At 42.8% G+C, this 23,090-nt stretch overlaps 1 protein-coding gene across 2 annotated transcripts; it reads right to left on the bottom strand.

Moving 5' to 3' along the window:
• Positions 1-1,082: 1,082 nt before the first annotated feature.
• Positions 1,083-22,167, bottom strand: wasla (WASP like actin nucleation promoting factor a). Of its 2 annotated transcripts, XM_029433074.1 has the most exons (11): positions 21,576-22,164; positions 15,627-15,761; positions 14,630-14,716; positions 14,396-14,492; positions 13,135-13,158; positions 8,020-8,224; positions 7,348-7,390; positions 5,230-5,383; positions 3,535-4,157; positions 2,929-3,040; positions 1,083-2,467 (listed from the first exon to the last, which is right to left on the bottom strand). In XM_029433074.1, exons 1-11 carry the CDS (start codon positions 21,678-21,680, stop codon positions 2,406-2,408), a joined length of 1,647 nt encoding a protein of 548 aa, XP_029288934.1. In that variant the 5' UTR covers positions 21,681-22,164; the 3' UTR covers positions 1,083-2,405. The 2 variants fall into 2 exon arrangements, with proteins under 2 accessions (XP_029288934.1, XP_029288935.1); XM_029433075.1 differs by lacking the exon at positions 13,135-13,158 and having other exon boundaries at positions 21,576-22,167.
• Between the last annotated feature and the right edge of the window lie 923 nt (positions 22,168-23,090).

The raw sequence follows: 23,090 nt of genomic DNA, 5'->3' as shown, positions 1-23,090 counted from the left end.
AGGAAAATGAGATGCTCCACTTGTGAAGTGCTGAGAGACACTGCAGCATGTGTGTGTGTGTGTGTGTGTGTGTGTGTGTGTGTGTGTGTGTGTGTGTGTGTGTGTGTGTGTGTGTGTGTGTGTGGGGGGGGGGGGGGGGGGGGTTCTGCACCGACCTGTCACTCAGCAGGACATGAGTCCTTTCTACAGACTTGTCTTCTTGCGTGCTGCAGAGACGGGACACTAATAATACAAATTTGAGGAAAGAAGTCTGTCAGAAGCCTCGAGCTAAATGCTAACGTCAGAATGCTAACATGCCTCCAACACACTGATGTTTAGCTAACAGTGTGCACCATCAGAGTATCTTATGAGCATGCTAACATTAGCAAATGAACACTAAACGCAGTACAGCTGAGCCCGATGGGATGTCTTGAGTTCTGCAGGAATTTGGTCATAAAACTGTTTTTAAATTAATATTAACTTATTTTATTTGCATTATTTGAGCTCTTTTGTCATTTTGACCAGTTTTCTGCAAAAAAAATAAGATAATTGACATTATTTATATTTGGGAGAAATGCTGTCGGTAGTTTAAAGAATTAAAACAAAATGTTTATTTTACTCAAACACAGAAACTGATGGTTTTGCACTGGTCTCTTAATCTTTTCCAGAGCTGCATATAGGTTTAGCTGTGGGACGTTTATTATTAATAATGAGAAGGTTCCACAGGCCTAAATACGATGCATCAATGTTCATGTTATTTTGCCACATAGACTATTTTTAAACACCCGACATCTTTTCTTTGAAGCAAGTTCATCAATTCTTCTTCAACTAGAACGAGACGAGCCCAAAGTATAATGAGAACACGTCTTAATGTGCGGGCCGGATCACATTTGGCCTCCGTCATCGACACCTTTCACACAGAACGTCACGGTGGCGCTGCAGGAAGTCAAAGTGATTATTTCTGATCCTCTGAGGACCATGAAGGTTGTTCAGAGCAGAGCGATTGACTCCACACAGCTCTCATCCTGGAGATGGTGCAGCTAGCAGCTAACGATGCTAATCTCAGATTACAGAAGCAGAACCACAAAAGACCAAGACACGAGTTTCTCTGTAAATATTAACATTTATTTAAGTATACAATTTAGTATTCTCACCCCCCCAACCCTTTTCACAGGTTCACTGTCAGTATCCCGGCTTCTCGATGCAGCATTAAGCCTCGCTGGAGGACGGTAAAAACTCTGAACACGAACAGTTAAAACGAGCGTCGGTTATTTCTTGCAGATGCCACATTTGGTTCATTATTATTTGCTTTTTTTTTCTTTAATTATTCTGCATTTACAGTCGCATTGCATAAAATTATACTTTGTAAACCGAAGGACGGAAGAGGATGAACTATATTTATCTTTTAGTGTTTTCTTTTGCATGACGTGATATTTGAAATACCGACCAGAGCGTTGACGTTTCCTCCCGCAGGAAATAACGGAATGATGTCACAACAAAAACAACCAACCAGACGACAAGAACCAAACTTCCATCATTTCACAAATGCCACAGTGTGTGTGTGTGTGTGTGTGTGCGCGCGAGTTAATGTGTGTGGACATGTTTTTGTATCAAGCCAAAGAGAGTGAAACATCGTCAGCCATGTTTGTAGTCAGCCATGTTTGTAGTCCCATTTAAAAAGGTCACGATATCACAAAACCTTTAGCTCTTAAGAATGTCCATCGTCACGTCACCTGCTTGAAACTAAATAAAGATTACTCGACAAACACACCTGAATAACACAAACTATCATATAAACTGTGTGCAAATAAACAGCTTTAAACTTCATAAAAAAACAAAACGTTGGAAATCCACACGAGGCGACTGAGCCGACGCATTTTGGTCAAAAGGATTTATGAAAAAATAACACGATTAAACTACAATTTATTAGGAAACTCGGAGGTACGAAAAGAAGCACGGTAAGAAAATAGTGTTATCTCGCATTTAAAGCGACGGCTGAGAACACAAAGAGGATCCTGCCTGTTTGGTCGCACGTACGTCTCCCTTTTCAGTTTCTGTGACGAGGAATGAAAACACGAAGAAATGAAAACAACAAATATTTCCCAAGGAGCTCGAGAAGAGTCCCGACGCGTGTTTTATATTCTGATGATGACGCTGCGTCTCCACTTTGTGCTGATGTCATGCTGTGCTTTCTAACGACGGGACGTCCCGCGGAAAGCGTCTTCAACGATGAGGATGTGACGGACAGATTTAACAGATGAGGTATTGCACAGATTAATTAGAATAATCGTAAAAAAAAGCAAAAATAAATATACAGCCAATTCTTACAACATTTACTTTACAGTTTGAGTCGATGCTGGAAGATCTTTTAGAAGATATTTTAGTGTCAGCGGTAGGTGCAGGGGGGGGGGACCGAGAAATCTTCACTAGTCGTCCCACTCGTCGTCGTCTTCGAAGTCCTCGTCTTCGTCGTCATCCTCGTCTTCGTCTGGGGAGAGAAAAACATATTTAAAGAGAAACTCCGATCAGAAGCCACAAGAAGAAGAGTTTAAGTGAGATGTTTCAGGAAAAGCACTTTCTTTCATTTAGCATATTTTGCTAAGCTAGCAGCTAGCTTAAGACTGGAAACTGCTAGCGTGGCTATTAGCAGTTTTAAGGGTAAACTGTCGAGTTAAATGCTGTGATTTGTTGTTTTTACACTTTGGTTTCTGGATTAAATAAAACACATAAACATGTTAATTAATTCACTTTAAAAATGGTAGAAGGTGGATTATCCAACTATAGACGGCGCCATGCTATCCGTTCCCCCCCGTCTCCATTCATTGTGCTAAGCTAAGCTAACCAGCTGCTGGCCGTAGCTTTATATTTACAGTAACATCCGTCTTCAGACGCTCCTTTAAGTATCTGCATGTTGGGAGAAGCTCTCCGGTCACGCAGCGCGTCACTTACCGGAGGAATGGATGGCTTTGCTCCTCTTCTGCATCACTTCCATGAGGGCGCCGACGATGCCGGCGTTGGGAGTCGACGATGTTATTGGTCCGGACTCTGGCTGATCGGGCACCTGGAGACACAAACAACTGTCACGGGTACAATCCACAAACAGTTTATTAAAGACTCTGCAGACCAGGAGCCTCTTTATTGATAAAGTGAGGAATATTATAGTTTACAGTTCGTCTGCAGTCAGATTTCAGATTCTAAATGTGCAATTTCCAATTGTGCTTGTGGTTTATTACGCCTATAATCAGTGTGCCATGAAGAGTCATGTCACATGAGCTGTTGCACTGGAAGCATGTGTGTGTGTGTGTGTGTGTGTGTGTGTGTGTGTGTGTGTGTGTGTGTGTGTGTGTGTGTGTGTGTGTGTGTGTGTGTGGAGCTGCAGAACTACATGAATGTACAAATAAAGAAAACGTCTGAATGTGATCAGGAGTGTTTGTTGTGTGAAGTGGATTTATGGACGTTCAGATGTTTGCATGCTGACTCGAAGATACGCGCACGCCGTCTGATGACAGACAGAAGTGGGATGTTTGACAGAAACTGCATCAGACGTCGTCTTACGGTCTTGAGCTGGATTCCGTGTCGGATCTGGTCCAGCAGGGCGTCCCGTCCCACGCCGGACGCCGGCGCTCGGTTGTTCTGCTCCACCTTCTTCAACTGAGTTCCTCCTCTGATCTGGTCCAGCAGCGCCGTCTTCCCACTCGGCGAGTGAGGAGAGTCTCCGCCTCCACCGACACCGTCCAGCTCCGGAGGGGGAGGGGGGCCGGGAGGGGGAGGTGGAGGAGGAGGCGGAGGGGGTTGGGCAGGGGCGGAGCCGCCACCGCCAACTGGTGACTGCTGGGTCAATGGGGGAGGTGGGAGGGGCGGGGCTTGTAGGGAGATGGAGGAGTGCGGGGAGGGCGGAGGTGGGGGAGGCTGGTGGTGGTGGTGGTGATGGTGGTGGGGAGGATGAGGGGGCTGGTGACCTCCTCTGGTGGGAGGAGGTGGAGGAGGCGGGGCACCCAGAGATCCAGGTCTGGAGGGAGGCGGAGGGGGAGGAGCTGAGGCGGGGGCTCTGGACGGAGGAGGGGGAGGAGGGGCTCCCCGCCCCCCTCTGGACGGGGGAGGAGGAGGGGGTGGAGCCGAGTTGTGCGGGGGCGGAGGAGGAGGAGGGGGGCCGCCACGGGAAGGAGGCGGAGGGGGGGCTGCGGGGGGAGATAAGAGAGGTTGTATCAATACACCTAAAGATGACATCACACACACCTGGTGATGACATCACACACACACACACACACACACAACACACACACACGACCCTACATATTTAAGGGTTTTATTATTATTATTATTATAATTATTATAATAATAATAATTATAATAATTATTATAATAATAATAATAATAATAATTATAATAATTATTATTATAATTATTATAATAATAATAATAATAATAATAATAATAATAATAATAATAATATAATAATCCTACTTTCTGACATCCAATAGAAAACACTAACAATAAATAAAGTAAAGTGAAGTGGCAGCTCTAAAGTAAACAATAAAGTAGAACCTCTTCTGTGGAACAACAGTCCTCATCCCAGCAGTGACACTTTCATCCTCCTACATTCAGATTCCGATCACGCTACACTTTCAAACCAGCACCAGGTCCACATGAATAAAACATGCAGAAGAAGAGTCTGTCACGATGGATCAAAAGATTTGACAGAATATCGTTTCATCTGCAAAAATATACTGCGATAGAAAATACAGGATTTTAAACCAGCTCATAAAAAGAAGTTGTGTTCATATTTATTTCACTGTAAGAGAACCAAAGCTTTACGTCTAAACATATTATTCAAAAGTGTTTAAAGACTTTTTAATTCTGGCAAAAACAAAGTGTTCCAGGTGAAACATATTTTCAGCATTATGAATCAGAATCCTGCTAAATGCAGTCGCTGGCTTTACAAACATCCATCAGAGAGAGAACGTCTCACTGCAGACAGCATCCTGTGAATGTAGGCGGGACTCTTAGCGGACGTCCTCTGCATCTTCTGCATCACTTGACCACAGTGTTGTTTAACAGGCAGCCATTTTTAAACCTCCAAGTCAAGTGAATAGATCATTGTGACAGAAACTCAGACGTGTGGAAGACGTTCCACAACACCAGAGAACAAAACCTGCAGTCAGATCACATCAGAGGCACCTCTGAGTGAGTGTGTGTGTGTGTGTGTGTGTGTGTGTGTGTGTGTGTGTGTGTGTGTGTGTGTGTCCTCACCCTGCCTCCTCAGCTCGTTCTTCACGGCCTCCACGCCTCCCTTCTTCTCGATGAAGTCGTAGATGACCTTGGACGTCTCTCGGTCCTTCAGCTGAGCCTCAGAGATGCCGCACATGTCGAACAGATTCTTGAGTTCAGGATCCAGGTTGTTCAGCTGCAACATCGACAACATTTTAAACACACACACACACACACACTCACACACACACACACGCAGTAGTATTCACCTCCCTAGGTTCTCGATGCTCTTGAAAAGGTTTCCTCTTGACTCCAGACTCTTCGATTGTATTTGAAACACCTCAACGTTTCTTCTTTCTTATAATATTTTTGCTCATTTATTATTTGTTATATGTTATATGTAAACCTTGTTTTATCTGATTTTTGGGGGTTTTCTGACCGTTATATTGTTTTGGAAGCAAAATAAATGTGCAGATTTGCTGGTTTTTGGATCCTTCACTCAGAAACACTCACACCTCACTACACATGAGGCGTGTTCACTGAGAAATGAGTGACATTGTTCTTCCTCTGCAGTGAAGATGAACTCAGCCGTCAGTCACAGTGTCAGTGTGACCCCTGGTGGCCAACAGGTGAATTACAGACCTGACTCAGCTGCTTTCCATCAAACCAAACGTTAACTCTGCAGCTCTGCACACCTCCCCGAGGGAAACATTCACACCTCCCCGAGGGAAACATTCACACCTCCCTGAGGGAAACATTCACACCTCCCCGAGGGAAACATTCACACCTCCGTCACGCTGCAGAGCCGCCTGTCGTTTACAGATTTCACTCATTTGTTTACAAACAAATGCACAACGTGTTTGAACGTCGAACCTGTACAGACGTGCACACGTGTGCACGACTGTACAGGTTTGTGAACTGGCTGTTTTTATTTATTTGCAGGCTGATGTTTGAGTGCGTTTTTATTTAATGTGTTTTATTGTGATAAAACTGAAGGATCTGCACGAGATGTTCGTCACAAGAGGCAGCGCAGAAACCAATAATGGTCCAATGTGCAACTTCAGAATCACATTTCTGCATATTTATTGGATTACATTTTATCAAAGATTCAGCAGGGCCCGACCCTAAAAGGCACTTCTGCTCCAGAACACAAAACCACATCTATGTGATGTTAAAGTTTGTTGTTATGGAACCCTGCGTGTCATTTTACACGTTTGTACACGAGGTAATAAAGTACAAATATTTAAGACCATCTTGTTTCTTTCAAATCAGAACACGTGACAGAACTCGTCTCCAGTGCGTCCTGCTGAGAGTTTCTGAGAAACGGCGTCAGACTGCAGTCTGATGAAGCCGAGACAGTCGAAAACATTTGGGGAAATAACTCCTGATGGACTCGAGAAGAGTTGTGCAAAGTGTTTGATGCACTGAAGTCAACACACACAGAACTACTGTACGTTGTCTTTACACATTGCAGCTTTTGTTTTCAGTCCCACAATTTTTGAAAGAAAAAAGAAGCAGAAGAAGAAGCAGCAGAAGAAGAAGAAGCAGCAGAAGAAGAAGAAGCAGCAGAAGAAGAAGAAGCAGAAGAAGAAGCAGCAGCAGAAGAAGCAGAAGAAGAAGCAGAAGAAGAAGAAGCAGCAGAAGAAGAAGAAGAAGCAGCAGCAGCAGCAGAAGAAGCAGCAGCAGCAGCAGAAGCAGCAGCAGCAGAAGAAGAAGCAGAAGAAGAAGAAGCAGCAGAAGAAGAAGCAGCAGAAGAAGAAGCAGAAGAAGAAGCAGAAGCAGCAGAAGCAGCAGAAGAAGCAGCAGCAGAAGAAGCAGCAGAAGAAGAAGCAGCAGAAGAAGAAGCAGCAGAAGAAGAAGCAGCAGCAGCAGCAGCAGAGAAGAAGAAGCAGAAGAAGAAGAAGAAGAAGATATTTGTATTTAAAAGTAGAATTCCTTCAGTGTAGTGATGAGTCATTACTCATCACTACATCCTGGTTCTCTGGAACATTCTGTCTGTTTGCAGCTTCTGAGACGCAGCGACATGTTTTTGAATATGAGCAGGAAGCAAAAAGAGCCTATTGTGTGATTTCATCATGCAGCCGCCACACAGGTCACTATTGTGTTTCTGGGTGTGTGTGTGTGTGTGTGTGTGTGTGTGTGTATGAAGGGAGTACTCACATCAAAACCCGTGTTTGGATCCCAGCCCACGTGACCGATGTGCCTGAAGAAGACGGGACAGATATGTAGATATGTGGTGAGATCACACGCATAAATATACAAAAGAATGTTTAGCATGTGCACGTTGGCGACCATGTGCACATGCTACAAAGTGAGCCCACACACACAAACTCAGACACACCAGTAAGAGTGACATCAGTCAGAGACAGTGTGGTCATTGAGCGCTCTCAGACCTCTGTGCAACATGTTTACTGTTGTCATGAAGCACACACACACACACACACACACACACACACACACACACACACACACACACACACACACACACACACACACACACACACACACACACACACACACACACACACACACACACACACACACACACACACACACACACTTCACTGTTATTGTCTACTGAGAGACGAGGACAAATTGGACTACAAAGATTTTTATTTTCTTAAAATCAATAACGGCTACAAGATGTGGAATCACGTCAAATTAAACACAGTGATCGCACATTAGAATAAATAGTGTTGCCTACGTAAACTTCTCCGATCTTTGCGACCACTCAAAGTGTTCGAATGTTCTGCTTTTCTCCCTTTATTAGAATTACAAACTGACCTTTGGGTTCTGGACAAGACAAAACATTTGCAGACGAGCGCGACTCACTGGAAGTTGCTGGGCGTGCCGATGTCGGCCTTGGTCAGCTTCTTCTTCTTTCCTCCTTTGGACTTCTTGTCCTTCCTGTGGAGCCCGCTGTGGCTCAGCATGTTGTTGAGGTGGTACGGCTGCTGGTGGCTGTGGGAGTTGTGGAACCGCACATTGTTGATCTCCGGGTTCTTGATGTCCACCGTGGCAATGTGCAGCGCTGGACCTGCACACAGAGGAATGCTCATATTAAAATGTCCTGATCCCATTCAGGGTGAGGAATCAAATCTCTTCCTTCGTGCAGCAGAAGAGCCAAACAGTTGTTCTCTGCAGGACTCAGTGTCTGGCTTACAATTCATCAGTCCTTCACCAAAACAGTGAATCAGGCAGGAAATCTAAAATGTTCATTTCTCACACTCCTCAGAGGATGAACCTTTTAGATTTTAACAATCCTAAGACCTTCTCCCGAGCACCACCCTCGGGACGAACTTTACATGTTTTACCTCCACAAAATCTAAAATCACCAGCATGTTTACTATTCTGGGTTTCTGCAGAGTTATAATAAATACTAGTAGGAATTTAACTAATAAAAACTATTAAAAACCCAAGATGTTCAATAGTGCTGTTGATGTTTCAGTCAGTTTTTACAGAAATCCTCAATTGATTTATTCATTTGTTACAGTTTTAGATCGTTACCATCTGATGTACCACAGTTAGCTTAAAGCTAACAGTCATCTGGCTGGTCACGATTAAAAACATGGACAGCATTAAATGAACAAGACACACAAAGCAACACGCAGTAGTGCAACACGCGGGAAGTGTATAACGCAGAAGTGTAACTCACAGAAGTGCAACACGCAGAAGTGTGACACACAGAAGTGTGACACACAGAAGTGTATCACGCAGTAGTGTAACACACAGAACACACAGAAGTGTGACACACAGAAGTGTGACACACAGAAGTGTATAACGCAGAAGTGTAACTCACAGAAGTGTAACACGCAGAAGTGTAACACACAGAAGTGTGACACACAGAAGTAGTGACACGCAGAAGTGTAACACACAGAAGTGTATCACGCAGTAGTGTAACACACAGAACACACAGAAGTGTGACACACAGAAGTGTATCACGCAGTAGTGTAACACACAGAACACACAGAAGTGTAACACAGAAGTGTGACACGCAGAAGTGTAACACACAGAAGTGTATCACGCAGAAGTGTGACACACAGAAGTGTATCACGCAGTAGTGTAACACACAGAACACACAGAAGTGCAACACACAGAAGTGTATAACGCAGAAGTGTATCACGCAGAAGTGTAACACACAGAAGTGTATAACGCAGAAGTGTATCACGCAGAAGTGTAACACACAGAACACACAGAAGTGTGACACGCAGAAGTGTAACACACAGAAGTGTATCACGCAGTAGTGCAACACACAGAACACACAGAAGTGCAACACACAGAAGTGTATAACGCAGAAGTGTATCACGCAGTAGTGCAACACACAGAACACACAGAAGTGTATCACGCAGAAGTGTATCATGCAGTAGTGCAACACACAGAACACACAGAAGTGTATCACGCAGAAGTGTATCACGCAGTAGTGTAACACGCAGTAGTGCAACACACAGAACACACAGAAGTGTGACACACAGCCTGTCTGCAGAGCTTCAAAACTGAAGATTGATCCTTACGTCGAATCCACAATCTTTTGTAGTTTATTATGAGTCATTTTATAAACTAGTTATTGTCCATGGCAGGCTGGAAAACATATTTACAAGCTGTGTATATAAAATGTAGGACTATTTAACACCTTCTAAAGGCCTGTTGTTGAGGAAACTAAAGTATCAATGCAGGATTTAAGACCCTGATACTGTATCTGTGATGGGGAAGCTGGTTTTTACTGTAGTAATGGCCCCGACTGACTCATTCATCAATATGTGTAAGTAATCCTCTCCCTGAGCCTTTATGATCCATCTTCTCAAATGTAAAAAGTTCGAGCGGCCGTCCCCTCCTGTCGGTCTGAACCGCTCAGTCTTCGAATTCCTCTTAATCTCCACAAACCGTAGCAGCATTTGACATAAACCACTAATCCACTGCTAATCCCAGTCCAAATCCCCGGACTCCCCATGAATGCTGGATGTCTAGGACCAGGACCAACAGGCTCGCCTCCCGAGGACCCGGACGGACGGGGTGGTGAGCTGCATGGTGGTTCAAAGAACAGCAGATTTGAAGAAGTGTCTGGATTTAAGAGTTCACATCAGGAACCAGAGTCGGAGGAGAGTCCTCAACCTTCCCCAACAATGTAGAATATCCCTGAAGCACCAACATAAGCAGCTTCTTCACTAGACGTATTTATTATGGATGTGCTCACAATGAGGACAAGAACAATACAAGTGGAGGGAGAGCAAACTGAGAATCCAGAGCAACAACGTCCCTCTGTTAGTCACGTGTTTCACAACTGAAATGTCAGAATGAATCATCGCCGCTTCAATGAAAGAACGATCAGGGAGGAATCCATGAAGACTCACTTGTTATGTTAATCCTGTTCAGTCAGCGGGCGGAAAGTTTAACATGCAGACAGCAGCGAAGGAGCTACATTGAAACTCTGGGACCTTTACTGCAACCTGAACACCATCATGAACACTTTACTTCTACATCTCCCCAACACATTCAGAAGCTCCGACGTTCTCAAGTCAGGGTGCAAAACAGTGAAGTTTCAGTTTTACCAGCAAATCTACTCTCCACTTGCACATTTTACCTGCATTTGGCTGGTAAATTGTGCAGATTTTGGCAAGACAAATTGCCATGTCACTTACTTTAGACCACGTCAACAGTAAGCAGATTAAATCTTTAGCCTCACGTCCACAAGGTGGTGTCAAAAACACAGCTAGGGTGGTGCTTTGTATAGCCTCCAGAGTGGACACATCTAACACATCCGCCATGTTCTGGTGTGGAAAGGAAAACTTCGGGGGAAAGAAGCTGAACTTTCTTGACCTCTTATTTCAGGAATATGCTCCTAATAAGTCGGCTCATTCTCTCCATTTGAAATCTTCCTTCTACATCAAACCTCCATCAACAGCAGTCCAGAGCTGTGAGGGGAACACAAGACAACTACTGGTCTTCTCCACCTTCTGTGATCATTTTAAATGATGTCGCTGATGTCAAGAGAATCAGCATTTCTGCCGAGCCAAGTGATAAACCAGTCTATAAAACCTACTGTACCAACATGTGTGCTTCATGTTTCCATCAATGTCCAGTAAAAGGGACATGAAGGTGCTCTGTGCAGCATTTACTCATCAGTATATACTTGTATAAGCATTTTAAATGACTGAGATGTATGACTGAAGTTAAATAGTATGATCCACATGTATAATCAAGGTAAAATGCAACCAAATAAAGTACAACGCAACTATGATCCATACCACGTGTGACCACGTCAAACGAGTACAGCTGCTGATCGAGGTACAACTTTGCAAACATAAAACATTTGATCAACGTTAAAAACATCCGCACCAGTTGCATCTCATCAGCACTGTCCTACTTCCTGTCGTCGACGTCCTTGGACTGAACCATCTTGATAGAGATCCTCAACTCCTTCTCACATGTTCGGTGTGCTACTGGCTGTAAATGATGCCACATGGCCGTCGGGCGACAGGCAGCATTTATAAAAGCCACAAACAAAATCCCTATTTGGTGAACAAGCGGAGACTCCGCAGAGGAACCAGACCGTCCATCCCGCTCGATGGATGCATCATATCTCACTCTTTGTCAATACTACGTTATACGCTTTGAATTGGGACGTCACAAAAGAAAAATCGATAATAATAATATTATTAATAATAATAATAATAATAATAATAATAATAATAATAATAATAATAATAATAATGGACCCTTTTGTGGTTTGAGTTGTTCTGTCAAGAGTTTTGCAGAAGTCTCCATCAGAGATTTACGGGGAAACACTTCGGGCCGCAGGCAATTCTTTAGTTGCAGTACTGCGATTGGCCACTAGGATAGATCGTCGATGCTGCCGTATCCACTGAGCATGTGTTGGAGAACGTTTAAACATCCACTTTAGAAGACTTTGCAAACACAGTAAATGTGACCAACGTGTCAGCGCTGTTCCTGCCGCGTCTACATTTCAAAAGTTACCGCGTTTCATGTTCTTTAAATTAAAAACATACATCGAGGAACGATAACATGTTCAGCGGCAGTAGCTGTAGGGATTACAGATTAGGCCTCACGCGCATCACAACAGGGTTTAAAGGCAACAACAACAGAAGCCATGTGGTCTACATATGGCACAGATGGACTTCCTGCTGACCAGATTAACCTGCGGCAGACTCCGCTCGGCGCCAGTGAAACACCACGACTCAAACTCCAGGCTCCATTCATCATCCAGTCACGCAAAGATCATACAGATCTGTAGGAGCACTGCTTCTGATCAGCTTCTTCTTCATACGAGCTGCTTTGTGCAAACTGTTTGATACACAAAGCAACGTTTAGAAGTTTGTGATACGACACAAAACGACGTCTGATGGGACTGATCTCTGTTTTCATGGTTGTAGAAAGTCCTCTTTAAGGATATTTATTATTTTATATGAAAGGTTTGTTTTGTACATTGAGAACAAAAAGAGACATTTGAATAAGAAGAAGAAGAAGAAAGAAGTCTTTGGTAGAAGAAACTGGAAGCTTTGCATCAACATGTGCAGATTTAAACATCTTCAGAGTCAGCTGCACAATAATGAACTTTAATCAAAGTAATGATACTTATTGATCATCTGTGTACACCGAAGTTATCGTACTTCTATAACTTGGTGTGTTTGAATCTATGGAAGTCTGCTACTTCCTCTCTTAATATTTATTCTTTTCTAACAGATTAAAAACACCATCCAAGAATCCACATGAATGTTGTTCTGTGTGATCGAAGGTCACGTACGCTCTTCTGGATCAACAACTAAAGAGCCAAGAGCATTGGGAGGAAAAAGGTTCCACACAATCTTTACTTTAGGGTCACAACTATTTCAAATGGAAATAATACATGATGGCGTTTTTATGGCCGTTATTGAAGGAAAGAAGAAAAGCATCATCTGACGCAGAGTCTGAGTCAGTAAGAGGTTAACGTACCATTCTTAGGGTCACCTCTCTTCTCTGCAAAAGAAAGATTAACACTATTATAGTTTCAGAACAAAATGAAACATCAGTTGGAAGATGGAGTTTTTTAAAGAGGCGAGAAGCAGACGAGAGTTCAGTTAGTGAGTCTGTGGAGGTCTGAAGGGAGACAGGAGAAGAAGAAACATGCGGCCTCGTGTCGTCCACAACAAGACAGAGGAGAGTTCAGGACGGTGTCCACAAGAGCAGAGAAGAAGAAGCTTAGTGGTGTCTCATCAACCCGCCCCCCCCCCACACACACTGAAGACCCTCAGTCATCCTCACAGTTTGAGTGGTGCACTTCTAAAAGACGGCATGCTGAGAAGAGCTGGAGGGAAGCCACGGAGGAGCCTCACTGCAGAGATGTCACACACAGACACACACACACACACAGACACACACACACCCACACACACACAGCAGCAGCAGAGAAGAAGGAAACTCGTCCCAAACCTGTACCTCGTGTCCTCACCTCAGAACTCATGACTGCACGTTATTGTATCGTATTAAAGATTTTAATGCAGTTCTTTTACGAGCTGCTGGCGAGAGTCCTGCGGCGGCATGTAAAGACAAGATGGCGGTCAGACTATGTTTGCAGCCGAGCCCTCATGTGATGTGGCTGATGTTTGATGATCATCGGTAGAATCCTGACAAACACTTCGCCTGCTAGTGTCCTCCATCTTTCTTTAATGTTCAGTGATTGGTCAACAGGGCTGCAGCAGGGCGCGCTGGCCCTTTAAGAACCCTCTGCTGGTACACAGGCAGTTCTTACACAATAGAAGTGAAGTTGTAGTTTGGTTGAGGTGCACTCATTCACAGAACGCTGATGTTTCACTATTGTGTCTGTTCAGTGCACGTCTGTGCGCCTTCAGACAAACAAATCTTCACCTGCAGACACTCAGGTCTTTTATTTAGCTTGAATTGATGAATTAACAAACTTCACCTTTAGCTGAGTTTGTTTTTGTGAAAGCGATTTTCTACAACATCAATTTAATAAACAGCCTAAAGTCAGAAATGTCAGATAAAGAGTCTGTGGATGTCCTCCATGTTTACAGTCTTCAGCTGTTTCACTTTTCTCACAGACAGACCGGTTTGGGACGGAGGTGTTAGCAGAAGACGTGTTAAGTGTCCTTCAGTCTGAACCCAGGGGTGAAAGGCCACACACACACACACACACACACACACACACACACACACACGAAGGTTGAAGAAGCAGAGACAGACACACTGAACGTACCGGTCTTGCGTTGTCGTCGGTTGAGCAGGTCGTTGATGGCGGCTCTGAATCTTTTGGCTTCTTCTTCACTGGCGAAGTTCAGACCGACCTGACACGTCTGAGAGGAAGAAGAACTTTCTTTATATAAAGAAGTATTTAAAAATCATCAAGTCTGCACACCTCGTGTCAAGACTTCTAAAACTGGTCTCCTCGTGTGTGTGTGTGTGTGTGTCTGTGTGTGTGTGTCTGACTCACGTCTCCTGTAAATGAGATGAAGTAAGATCTGGAGCTGCTGATGGAGAAGTTGTGGTAAAGTTCCTGCTCAAACATGGTTTTCCCTTCCTGCAAAAACACAGAAAGAAATGGTCAGAGCAGCAGTAATAATATAATAATAATAATAATAATAATAATAATAATAATAATATAAAAATAAAATAATAATATATAAAAAATATATATAAAAAATAATAATAATAATAATATAAAAAAAAAAAATATATATATATATATATATATATATATATAATAATAATATTAAAATAATATTATAATAATAAAATAATATAATAATAATAATATAAAATAATAATAATAATAATTAGAAGTTTAGAAGGAGAAACAAGTCTAATCACAATATTTTGGGTAATATTAATTTTGTAAAATAGAAATGTTTTGAAAAGGATCCCTTTGATTTAAGAGTGCAGTCTTTGCTCTAAGCTAAGCTAAGCTAAACTAAGCTAAGCTAAGCTAAGCTAAACTAATTGATTGCAGGCTTCATATTTGATTGACAGACACGACAGGCTCATCTATTTTTCTGCCACAAAGTAAATAACCATCATTTCCAAACTATTCCTGATGCTTCATGCAACAATCCTTTAGTGCTCATTAGTGTTATGAGCTAATGAGTAACCTTTAAAGTGGAACGGCCAAACTGCTCGTCGGTGCCTCGTGTCACAGCCTGAATGTGCAGCTGAACAGAGCGCGAGCACGCCAGAGGAACACGGCGCAGACGGCGCTCGCTGCAATACTAGAAATGTGAAATGGAAAGCTGGCGAGGTCAACACATGTGCTTCCTGTCTAACGCTCTGCCCTGCAGACGGACTGACAGGCTGGAGGGCGGAGGGACGGGCTCGGGAGTTTTGTGAGTAAAATGTTCTAAACAAATATCAAAATGTTGACATTGAGATGTTTGGACTTATAACAGTGTGCTGTAAACCCAACACTACGCTGCGCAGGGTCTTCCTGCACTCACCTTGATGTCGAACACTCTGATGTAGTAGGATCTCAGAGGGTTGTCTTTGACCAGACAGGCCACACCGCAGCATCTCTTCACCCAGCAGCAGCTCCGGTCTGCACCGTAAACCTGGACCACCGACGAGCACAGAGTCTGAACACACGGAGCACAAAGAGCAGGACGTGAGCATCATCATGACAATGTAGATACATGGAATACTCCTGCGTCACAGAGCAGGAAGAGGAACACCATGCAAAACACTTACAGTCACGATAAGGACGACGTACAGCTGTAATCAGATTACAAGTGGCACATGCAAATCTCTTCACAACGAACAAAACAAGTGTGAGATTATGTCTGTGTATTCACTGTCATATGACAACACAGGAAATCTCCATATTTGAGGCTGAAAATCGGAATATTTTCTCCGTGGATCAACTTGCATCAGTTATTAGTCCACTAGTGGTTACAGCTTCACTAGTGGACTAACATCTGTACAGATGTCAGTCCACTAGTGGTTACAGCTTCACTAGTGGACTGACATCTGTACAGATGTCAGTCCACTAGTGGTTACAGCTTCACTAGTGGTTACAGCTTCACTAGTGGACTAACATCTGTACAGATGTCAGTCCACTAGTGGTTACAGCTTCACTAGTGGTTACAGCTTCACTAGTGGACTGACATCTGTACAGATGTCAGTCCACTAGTGGTTACAGCTTCACTAGTGGACTGACATCTGTACAGATGTCAGTCCACTAGTGGTTACAGCTTCACTAGTGGACTAACATCTGTACAGATGTCAGTCCACTAGTGGTTACAGCTTCACTAGTGGTTACAGCTTCACTAGTGGACTGACATCTGTACAGATGTTAGTCCACTAGTGGTTACAGCCTCACTAGTGGACTAACATCTGTACAGATGTCAGTCCACTAGTGGTTACAGCTTCACTAGTGGTTACAGCTTCACTAGTGAACTTACATCTGTACAGATGTAAGTCCACTAGTGGTTACAGCTTCACTAGTGAACTTACATCTGTACAGATGTAAGTTCACTAGTGGTTACAGCTTCACTAGTGGACTTACATCTGTACAGATGTTAGTCCACTAGTGGTTACAGCTTCACTAGTGGACTAACATCTGTACAGATGTTAGTTCACTAGTGGTTACAGCTTCACTAGTGAACTTACATCTGTACAGATGTAAGTCCACTAGTGGTTACAGCTTCACTAGTGAACTTACATCTGTACAGATGTTAGTTCACTAGTGGTTACAGCTTCACTAGTGGACTTACATCTGTACAGATGTTAGTCCACTAGTGGTTACAGCTTCACTAGTGGTTACAGCTTCACTAGTGGACTTACATCTGTACAGATGATCATCGGTAGAATCTGTAACCACTAGTGGACTGACATCTGTACAGATGTTAGTCCACTAGTGGTTACAGCCTCACTAGTGGACTAACATCTGTACAGATGTCAGTCCACTAGTGGTTACAGCTTCACTGGTGGACTAACATCTGTACAGATGTTCATGACAATCCATCCAATAGTTGAGATATTTCAGACACAAAGTTCACTTTTGTCCAAAATATGGTTGTGTGCGGATTTCTCTTTATTGAAACAAAAAGGTGAAACCAGGAACAGTGAGTGTGTGAGAGTGTGTGTGTGCGTGTGCGTGCGTATTGAAAAACGTGATTTGTGGGCTAAATAAATAAATCCAACCGACTGGACGTGATGGTTTCACAGCCTTTGCGTCTTCAGTCTGCTCTTCAGTTCGTCATGTGACTGATTTGTCAACAGACGTCGCTGACTGTGTGTTGGAAGACATACGACAGGATTGAACCTGAACTTCAGCTCTTCAACGTTACAGTGATTGTTTCAAACATTCCTCCTGGGTCTAACCTTCCCTTCTGCGGGACAGGAAACAGAGTCCCGCTGCCGTCCTCCGCCCCGACCGTCCTGTTCTGGTTTGTGGTTTCTGCAGAAGTCACACGGCGTTAAATCCTCTGCGGCAGAGAGTAACCCCAGCCGCAGGGGGAGGGAAGAGGAAATGCCACTGGGCCGGTTTCCTCCTCCGTGATTTATGAGTGCAGGTCGGCAGAGCAGCAGGAAACACTTTCCCCCCGTGAAATCAGGGCTCAGCATCACACGGGGAAGGTCAAAGATCGGCTGTTAAAAGCCTCTTTAGGATCGGTAAATTCTCACCGTGGTGAAGGTTTGCAGTCTCGCAGCTGATAACCCCAAAGGACGACAACTGCATCACTGATATTCATTCTAAAGATTCATCAGTCCTGAAAGTGTCAGATCACTTCATGTTGTAAACGTCTTCCATCAAACACACAAACCCTCGACTGCTTCCTGCTTCTCAGGTTTTAGATCATTGAAAACTGAACATGTTAAACTGTTGAGACTTAAAACTCTCAAAGACTTTGAGAACTTCTTAAAGACTAAACAAACAAATCAAAACCAGATTAATTGATGACAATAATCACTCGTTGTAGTCTTAGACTGTAAAGGTTCTTCTCTTCTGTAGATTAATAATCCATAAAAACATTTAGTGACTCGTTTCTTTTATTGTGTTTTCGTTAGATGCAGCTGAAGCGTGAACTTTGACCGACATCGTGCTGCATTCAAGAACAACGACAGACAATCAGACTTTGAGACTTCGATGAGCATCCACAGAAGAGATTCTCTTCATGCTCACAGCAGATGTGAGATGATGTTCTGACCTTGTGGCTCATGAATACAAATGACTGCACAGCAGATCCTCTGGTGTCAAAGTGTCCTTCGAAGCACCAGCGACACCATGACGTACCAATTTCCCCACAAGGTCCTCTCAGTCGCGGTTTGTTAAGCTCTCACGGTAATAGAAGTGTGAATTTAAAATAGTTTTCAATGCACTTTAAGGAATTCTCATTTCACATGGAGTTAAAGGTTCATGACATTCATCTCAAGGTGAGATCGTCTCGTGAACGGAGGTTTCCAACACCAGATCACTTTCAATGTCACCACGAGAGGAGTTTTAAAAACAGCCCGTTTGGTCGGAGTATTGGAAACCTACACGTCAACATATTGTAATACATCACAATTTAAAAAGTCCAATTTATATTACAAAGAACTCATCATATGCATAAAAGCAGATCTGATTTATGCACTCAGAAGAGTAAAGTTGCATTTCTGACCGGCCCTAACATCCAACATCATGGCACGTCTTTGAGAGGACAAAGTATTTGATGAAGGTAAAGTACGAATAAGGAATCAATAGTTACACCAACACGTGATATTGTGACACTGCAGCAACGCTTTCTTACAGTCAACTCAAGAGAACATCTTAAAGAGACTAAACGCCGACTGTGCAACGACCAGTCAGGAAGACTTTGAACCCTGTTCTGTATCTGTACGAGTCAAACCATTGTGCATAAAGCAAACGAGCTAAACAGCAGCTACTGAACACCGACCCGCGCTAGCTTTCCTGCTAAAGTCTCCTTCATATACAACTTAAAGAGCACCAACACACATGTAGTTCTGCACCTCAACGTGTTGCTAACGCTAGTTACATTAAACACGTAAACCTGCAAAGGTCACGTAGATCCAGTTAGATGCCGGTGGGCTCCTTACTCTTCAAATACCACCAACACATGTGGGCTACAGTTGGTTTACACGTCTCTACATCCCAACACTTTAACACCGTCACAAACCCAAACTATATCATCCAGTTCTTCCCAAACTTCTCATGTGATCTGCTGCAGATAAACCCCCCCCCCCCCCTCCACAAACACAGACAGCAAAGCATCCACAGATCTTCAGGAAGCTTATATCTAAACATGTTATGAATTATGTGTTTGTATCTTGACACCATCACATTGCAAAGCTGAACCCTAAACACCAAATGTAACGTCCAAGATTTGATTTCAGATTTCACTCGGACATCTGTCCAACTTTATAATCCCGACTTTAGTGATCGTGATAGTCCAGGTTAAATTACGCTTCACCTAGAAGTGTTCCTGCAGGATCCACTTTAAAGACACATTTTGTTAAGGATACATTTAAAAAAAGCATTTTAAGGGTTGTTTTTATTTGTTCAATCGTTTAGTTTTAAGAAAAGCAAAGACTTAAAGCAAGACTTCTAATACAGCGACCAACAAACAGAAGAAATAAACTAATATAAATATAAACACACGTTTAGTGGAAGAATGGCTTTAGTTTTAAGAGATCACGTCACGAACACGCTGCCGTCTGCAGTACTTGTTACAGGTTGTTAATGTTTAATGCAACAATGAGGTTCTCGAACGTGAGCGTGCACTGAGCAGTGGCGCCGCTTCACACTGTGTGGTTCTGGAGCCACGACAACAGCGATGACACTTTTCTGATGTTAAATGTGTCGCACAGCGAGCCGGAGGGGAAAGTGTCGCTGGTTTCACATTAAAAGACATCTTTGATTATAGTTTGTAGCGGAGAGAAGTGGATCTGAAGCGAACGAGTCTTCCATCATCACAGTTGGTTGAAGTGTGAAGGACAGAAACTTCACAGCTTCCTGTCGAGAAGACACACAAGCATCCTGGATGAAGAGGAACGCAACGCAACAATTCAACATTCTTATATATTTAGAAACATTTGGGAACCTCGTAGTTTTAATCCACATCAAGCTCGAGAAAGAAAGATCTGGACACGTCAAACTGCCAAATGTCATTTTGTTCAACGAAGTTTGCTCCAAAAAGCCTAAAGAAACTTCTTGTGTTGTTGACGTCGACCCACTGCTCATCCATCACCACTACGAGAACCTCCAGCCACTTAAAACATACGTAAAGTTACAACGACGACGAGTCTGGTGCCACCTGGCGCCCTGCTGGGGGGGCCTGCAGTTCCACAAACTACTGACGAGTGTAAAGGACACACACACACACACACAAAACTTTGTTTACTATAAAATAGAACAAATGCAGCAGAACTCGACTAATAAATGAATCATGTTACCGTTTCAGCACTAATTACAGATTTAAACATGTGGGGCAGAATATCAGTAATATATTGGTAGATTAACCCTTGAAATTATTTATAATGTTTCTATAATTGAGGATACGACTGCCGCTATTATTCCTTAATTTTATTGACAATTAATCTATCCATCTATCTATCTATCTATCTATCTATCTATCTATCTATCTATCTATATCTATATCTATATCTATATCTATATATATATATATATATATATATATATATCCTAGAGCTGCAACAATTAGTCAATTTTGACAGAAATAATCTGCAACTATTTTGATAATCAATTAATCTAAAAGCTATTTATTCTGCAGAAATGGCAGAACATGCTGTTTTTCATGCTCTCAAATAAGAAGATGTTCTGCTTTTCTGTTTTACATCATAGTAAACTGAATATCTTTGGGTTTCGGACAAACAGAACAAGTTAATTGAATAACTCACCTTTGATTTAGAGAAACTGGGATGGACATGTTTCAATGAATCATCAGATTAATTGATAATGAAATAATTAGTTAGTTGCAGCACTAGAATATTCATAACGTGTATATATATTGGGGTCTAAATAATATTTACATATTATTAAAGTGTTAATTTGATACTGTTTGACTTTGAACAACAACTAATCAAATTTAGAGGAATAAAGTTTTGACTCTTTTAGGTTTAAATCTGGTTCCCATCTAAACTAAGGTCATGCAACACAAACTAATGCACAAACCATATAAAGATGGGGTCGCCATATTTCTTTAACAGCCTCATAAGTCCGTGCAAAACAGTACAAGCGTCAAGGAGTGTGAAGGGTCACCGATCCCGCTGCAGCACCCCCCCCCCCCCCGGTTTGAACGCCACACAGCTTTCTGCTGCTTCAGATCAGTTAAGAAGATGAGAACATGCATGCGTTGCTTTGTAACGTGGGGGTGCATGTACCTGCACACAATGTGAACCTGCAGGTGGGAAACAAACGGGAAACTTACAGCGCATTTCCTCCCCAGGTAGCCGAACAGGCAGTCGTTCTCCTGCGGGGTCAGGAGGATGGAGCCGACGTTAACAGCCCTGCGGGGGGGCGGGTGGCTGTTCATGGCTCCTAATTCTTCTAGTTAACCCCCCGAAACGATGCAGATATCCCCGGACGGACTCAGCAAACACTACCTATTGCACAAAATCCATGCGGGCTCCGGTTGCTGTGGCCTGCAACCGGATCATCTCCGCTGAGTCCGACTCCAGGCTGGAGGGCGGAGGAGGAGGACCGGGTGGGGGGGTTTCCAGGCTTGCTCCTGCTGAACAAAGAAACGTAACTTCTCCGTTTTGCGGTAAATAAACAAATTAAGGACTCGCTGTGTGTCTGTTCGCAGATAAAAGCTCAACTTTCATTCGGAAACTCCGGCAGCTGCAGCAGCCATAGATGCGTACATCCAACATGGCAGCAGGGCGGAGCAGACCATTTTAAAGACGGAGGAGAGGGGTGTGTGGGTTTGGACAAACTCTATAACTTTCCACTGTAATACGGATAACTTGGGGAGGTTTGCGAACACACACACACACACGTGATGATGTGATTGAACATTAATTGTAAGATACAGCTGTGTGGAAAGTGTGTTTTTGATCCATTTTGAAGCTTAAATGTCGTCGCTAAGACAAAATGGTTCAGTCCATGTAGCAGCAGGAATGCAGCTCTGCGGAGGGAAGAGGCGGGGCTTGTGACGTAGCGCGGGGAGGAGTCAAATGATGGACGTAAAGAAATATAAATAAGACGTCTTTAATCATAAATAATTAATAAAATGTTGAACATGATCTATTTATGATGGCTTATGTAGGTACAATTAAACAATATTCGAAGCTTACAGCAAATAAATACATGTCTCTATATATTAGATTGAATTAAATGCATATAAAAAAGGTTAAATACTAGAAATGAGAGTAGAGCTAAAGGTAGTGATATGGTAATGTGTAGGACCAGCTTAACAGAATGTTCCATGTTGGTTATGGAGTGTGCAGGATGAGGTTTGAGGGTTTGTAATCATGATACTCATATCAAATCTTTGTGTTGGCCAGTCCTGTTACTTGACCCCTCTCTGTCAGTAAAACCTGCACTCTAAGAAAACTGCTTATCTTTATAGTTTTGTTTAGGAATACTATTTGCTTTACTAAAATTAGTTCTTACATTAAAAGAAGAGTAAAAACAGAGAATAAAAAGCCCTAACTTACCTTTTTATGTTTGTTATGTGTTTCTGCATTTGAGGTGTCCATGTCCCTCATGGGTCAACACATACACTTGACCTTGAGTGCAGATCTTTAAGGTTAACAACATATATACAACATATTTTTGTAACCCAGAAATTAGCATCACTTTGGTTTCCTCGGGGGAAAAATGAATTATTGCAGAAAATAAACTCTGTGGCAAACAGACACTTATGATACTTACAGGTTTTTTCCAGCAAGATAATCTTGACAAATGGACACCACTTGATGTTAGATGTATTAAATACAAC

The sequence above is a fragment of the Cottoperca gobio genome, chromosome 6 (assembly GCF_900634415.1).
Source record: "Cottoperca gobio chromosome 6, fCotGob3.1, whole genome shotgun sequence".
Taxonomy (NCBI): Eukaryota; Metazoa; Chordata; class Actinopteri; order Perciformes; family Bovichtidae; genus Cottoperca; species Cottoperca gobio.
Note: the sequence above shows the minus strand (reverse complement) of the source record. Positions and strands in the feature narration are given on the sequence as shown.